Source organism: Quercus suber, unplaced genomic scaffold (genome assembly GCF_002906115.3).
Source record: "Quercus suber isolate HL8 unplaced genomic scaffold, Cork oak 2.0 scaffold_537, whole genome shotgun sequence".
Classification (NCBI taxonomy): domain Eukaryota; kingdom Viridiplantae; phylum Streptophyta; class Magnoliopsida; order Fagales; family Fagaceae; genus Quercus; species Quercus suber.
The window spans coordinates 169,094-174,524 of NW_027069985.1; the positions used below are offsets into that span (position 1 = coordinate 169,094).

The following is a 5,431-nucleotide window of genomic DNA, read 5'->3' on the forward strand; positions in this document are numbered from 1 at the left end:
AAAAGGAAGAAGACCAATTCACATATGAAATTGTAATTTAGGCCAATTAAATGTATAACATCTATAATTCAAAAACAGCAGGAAAAATATTAGTGTGTGCTAACATAGTTTTAACAAAACTATATCCCTCATATATTAGCATCTACCAGTAAAACAAATTGGAGACATATGACTAACTTTTGATTTGAAAATTGCTCCTGTTAACTAGCTTAAGACAACTTGCTTTCATTAATGAAGATGCCGACTGATTTGAACCAACGCATGAGATTCCGGTGGTCCTTCACATAAAGCCATGCTTGAAGGAAAGGAAAGAGACTCTCATTTACTCCTCGCTCATCTATGTAACTGTGAAGTGCATCCCTCATACTTTCATCAAGATCTCTGTCAATTGACAAACAATTTGAGCCAAATATAGGTTAACCAACATTGAATTACACAATCAAATTTTAATTCAACAGAAAGTAAGAATTAAAAAAAAGATATTACATATGCTCAAACAAACCATTTTATAGGGCCATTGAGTACAATTGGATGATGTAGAAAATGCATGGGGAAATTGTTTTGACAAAATATTATCCCATAAAATTTAAAAAGACCACAGTAGATTTCACTTTTAGAATTACCTATTCATAAGGAGGGGGGTATAGAAGAGTGGAAATGAATACAGGATACAGTTATCGATAAAAGACGAATATGTTGAGCAATTTTTTAAAAGCTAGGATATAATACGATGGTGATACACTAATAAGAATCCTATCATTGTTTGTTTAATTGTTAACTGGTCCATATTTATACCATGTGATTGTTAATTATATCGTTTTTGACGATTTTACTTGCAACTATATTAATTCTACACTGTTTAGGTCATATCCCAGTTCGTAAAGATCATCCAATATTAATCTTTTGGATAGGTAAAAAAATCTAGCACCTGTATTGACATTATCAAATACTAAAAAGAGTATCGAAAGAATAAAATATGTGTAAAAAGTTACAGATTTCAGATACCAGAAACATCTGTGAAACATCATATACATATCAGGAAGTGCACGAAAAGTCCAACTATTGTCCAATAAGTATACAAGAAGGGTATGGATCCCTTCTAGGAATATCCATGCCACATGACAGACGAGTTTCTCGCAGTTAGAAAAGAAGCCTTCAGAACATATACTGCATAAAGTCATTAGATGTTTACACAATAAACATTTTCTGACAAATTACTGCCAAATACAGATTTTAAGATGCAAAAAGTTAGCAATTGTTCCATTAGGGAAGCTTTATATTCATTATCAACAATGTTGAGAAGCAAATAAAATGAATGTTCAAAATATATATTGAGACAAAACAAACGAATTAAATTCAAAGGTGTGACTAATATAATGCATTTTGGCAAAGAGGATGCTAAGTAAACATCATATGGTGGCCAATTCAATAGTAGAATTTCATTATTAACAATCATTTCAAATTCCACTGCATGAGACGAAATATGTATTCATAAGGAGCTTATTTACTTTCTCTGTCGACCATTTTTTTCTTTTCCACTTTTTCAACTGATATTTTTAGACGCTTTCCTCTTGTAGGTTTAATGAGACTTTTTGGACTGTACCTTTTGTGTAGACCTCATGTACAAGAGATGCACACCCTTTATGCCACTTTGAAAGAAAATCCCAACATGAGAACTAATATATTCTTTAGATGCATCTCAATTATGTCAAAAACAAATGAAATATTCAAAATATTGGGAGCCTATTTCCATTGTTTTTGACAAATTTTGGATATTGTTCTAAACAGAATATCAATCTTATTTAAAAAGCTAATAAATATGATAATATTTTGATGTTAAGGAGCTATGGCTGAAATGAGCACCATCTCTTCTTGCATAAACAAGGTAAAGGATGAATTTGTGGGTTCAAACTCATTGAATACATGTGTAATTTTTCACTCAAAAAACATGATACTCCCTCTATCCTAATTTAAATACTTATAATTTATTTTTTTGGACATCCCAAAATACATACATGTGGACATTTCTTCAATTTCCTATTTTACGCTTACTTCAAGCTATGAACTCTAGCTCAGATAACACTTCCTCCTACCATGATTATGGGATGAAGGTGAGGTCGTGGGTTCAAGATCCACTTGGTAAAGTCGTATAATTTTACTAAAGTTATTGACATTTTAGGAAGATTACTATATTTTAACCTTTTCTGATAATAACTACGAAAGATGGTTAAAGTCAAAACAATCCAAGGAAAATGATAAGATAATTCCCCTATTTCATCGCCAATGAGCTATAGTTGCTCAAGTGACACTTCCTTCTCCCATTATATGGGATGGAACCCATAAGACCCATTGGATGGGTGTGTAACTTACAATAAAAAAATATATCCAAATTCATAAATTGTTCTATATTATGGGACTAACTACGATCAAAACAACTCTTACTGCCAGTTTTTGTACACACTTTGCAGAACATTACTTATGCGTGTATTTATCCAGGGATTCCCCTGCAAGTCTTGCAATCACATTTCTCTTGTCAATGATTTTCCACCATGTTATTCACAACTTAAATATCTCAACAATTAGCATGTTCCTTCAATTGACCCAAACAAGAAATCTTGACTCCATTTACGATCTTCTTCAAAGCTCAATCCTTTTAAAAGATAAACTAGACTTATCCAACACAAAAACCAACCAGTCTCAACTTCCTCCAAAATAGATCCATCAAGACACAGTCTCATATCCTAGGACCTCAAACGTTATGGTAGCTATTGCTGTATCTTAATTTTTTTGCAAAAAACAAAGACCTAATTAGATGAATACGCAACTGGAAAGGAGATAAGACCTCATCAAATGGACACCCTAATAAACTAAGGCAATAATCTATTGAGTTGTATGCAATCCATCTAAAAAATGGTAACATGACTGCTTTAGAGAAATTTCCATATGTACTAGTTAAAATCAACTGAATTCCCACACCAGGTACGGGAAAATGATTCCCTGTTCTCCAATAACAGAGCTTTGACTCAAAATCACATCTTTACAAAACATTTCCTAATTCTCAACTCACTTCGAACAAAACATTTCCTACATACTTAAAAACCAACTACTCATTCGTTTGGCATCAACTTATTTGTCCTTTTATTAATTGTTTCTTTTTCTACAAGCGAGCTAAACTATAATTGTACTTGTAATTGTTTATTTACTCATTACATGTGTCATTTCAAGTTTTCAACCAAAATCCAACAACGAATTAGTACCAAACAAAATAAGCCAATGACAACAATCACATTTAAATGAAAAACAACCAAAGCAAAGGCAGAATTTTATTCCAACTCACTCGAAAACTGGCCCGGCATACTGAGACGGAACGACAAGAATGCCAGAACTCTCAGCCTTAGGCCGCATCGAAACAGAGTGAATCCCCAATGCATCCGGATACAATCCACAGAGGAAGTGCAGAGAATCCTGCTGCCCGGGTTTCGACACGTTGACATGAAGAAACAACTGATTGATGCTGTCATCATCATCATCATTGTCATTACCATTACCAGCAGGGATTATGTTAGCTAATCGCATAACGGAAATGTTGATTTCTTCATTGTCGTTGAAAGTCCTTTTGAGGACTGGACCATTGCCATCTAAGGCACCTGCCAAGATTGTGAATGAAGCCGGAGGGCTCACCTTCTGTATTATTCATTTGATTAATTAATAGCAGTCCCTTATTATAAGAGCTTACATAAAAAAATAAAAAATAAAAATCTACATTTTTTTTTATAGATACATAAAAATTCTATGGTTTAAATGAATGTTCTTTATAATTTAGACGGGTTCGAACCCAAATCTCTTATTTGACTACAAGAACTAAAACCCACTAAAAATATAGGGGTTTTAGAGAGAAGGGTTTTAGGATTAGCCTAATTAGTTAATAATATGAAAAACCCTTCTTCAAAAACCCTTCTGAGTGTGTGTGTGTGAGAGAGAGAGAGAGAGAGAGAGGTACTTACAGGGGGAGGAACCATTTTGGAGACTTCGAGATAGTGGTCTTTGAGGGAGCGGAGGAGCATGGAGTTGACGGCGGAGGAGACGGTGGTGTTGGTGGAAGAGTGGCGGCGGCAAGCTATGCTGAGACATGGCTGGCGAAGTATGGAAAATGTTTTCCTCCACATTTCCTGCCTTTTGTGTTTCTTTCTGATGCAGCAGGCACAAAATTTGCAGATTTCCAGACTCGAGTTTCGTACAAAGGCCTTGCTTTGCTTTGCTTTGCTTGGAGGGCTTGGGGCTGTACTGTAGTGTAGAGTAGTAGATAGATACTAGTATTTTCTTTTACTATAATCTTTTTTTTTTTTTAGTTAGCATTTTTGAAAATTATGGGCATTCAAATCCAAGTCACAAATCACAAATAAATAAATAAAATGCAAAAAATTTACAGATGCTTTAACGGAACTGGATTTCAAAATATTCTTAAAAAAACTTTATAGAAAAAGGAAAAAAAATTTGTTGATTTTTTTACTACATTTTATAATTCTCATTAAAGTAGTATTAAATTTTTTCTAAAATGATCAATAAACAAATTGAACTAATTAAAACTTGAATCAAATAAATTTTATAATAGAAGTCCAGCTGGAATATTACAAGTTTAGACTTATTCATTTAATGGAAAAGTTAACAAATGCATAATGGCATTAGTTTAGAAAATATATTTAGACCACCGCACAGTGGTCACTCCACAAATATAAATGCTTGTAGGATGTGGGAGGAAAGGGTCAGAGTTTAAGTTTTTAGGAAGGAGTTTTTACACACATATATACTTAGATTATGTTAAATTAAAATTTCTATTTTGTATAAAAAAATAATAAAAAATTTAGAAACTTTTTATGTGAAAAGTCAAATGTAAATGGTTTTTTTTTACAGCTTTTTATATTTTTCATAAAAGTCAAAAGTGGTATAAAAAAAAATTTCTTAAATGTCCTATCTTTTACTTAAGAAAAAAAAAAACTCTCTTAAAGAGGTATATTAAAAAATGCCCTAAGACACGGATAATTATTGAGTACTCCCGAATAAATGCATACTCTCCTCTCTGACATAATTATGGGTCTCACTAATTAAATTTATAGTGGACCCATAATTTATGTGAGAGGGAAGAGTGCGCATTTATGGTACTCCCGGAATATTCAATAAATTTCTCCTAAGGCACCTGTTAACTGAACCCGTCATCTAATTTTTATTTCAAGCACGACGCCAACTTGAGCTTATTACAAAACAAGATTTTATATTCAAATTTAGTTCATTTTCTTGTTAAATAAACTCGAATTTGTTCATGAGTTTCTTAACTTATTCTTTTACTATATACATTAAAACCATGACTAATTTCAGGAAATTGTTAAAATATTGAATTTAGTCAACTTACATAATAATTTTGAGAAAATTAAAA

General features: G+C 32.5%; 1 protein-coding gene across 1 annotated transcript; it reads right to left on the bottom strand.

The window, feature by feature from the left end:
• Positions 1-4,302, bottom strand: LOC112031680 (uncharacterized protein At2g39795, mitochondrial). Its single transcript, XM_024064397.2, has 3 exons — positions 4,005-4,302; positions 3,338-3,684; positions 1-381 (listed from the first exon to the last, which is right to left on the bottom strand). The coding sequence occupies exons 1-3, from the start codon at positions 4,164-4,166 to the stop codon at positions 210-212; spliced, it is 681 nt and encodes a 226-aa protein (XP_023920165.1). The 5' UTR covers positions 4,167-4,302; the 3' UTR covers positions 1-209.
• Between the last annotated feature and the right edge of the window lie 1,129 nt (positions 4,303-5,431).

Bases quoted from the DNA above. Each gene is read 5' to 3' on its own strand.
- LOC112031680 (XM_024064397.2), bottom strand. From the start codon at position 4,166: ATGTGGAGGAAAACATTTTCCATACTTCGCCAGCCATGTCTCAGCATA. The intron at 3,685-4,004 runs GTAAGTACCTCT...TGAATAATACAG, and splicing joins CCAAAATGGTTCCTCCCCCT to AAGGTGAGCCCTCCGGCTTC. The intron at 382-3,337 runs GTGAGTTGGAAT...GTCAATTGACAG, and splicing joins TATGCCGGGCCAGTTTTCGA to AGATCTTGATGAAAGTATGA.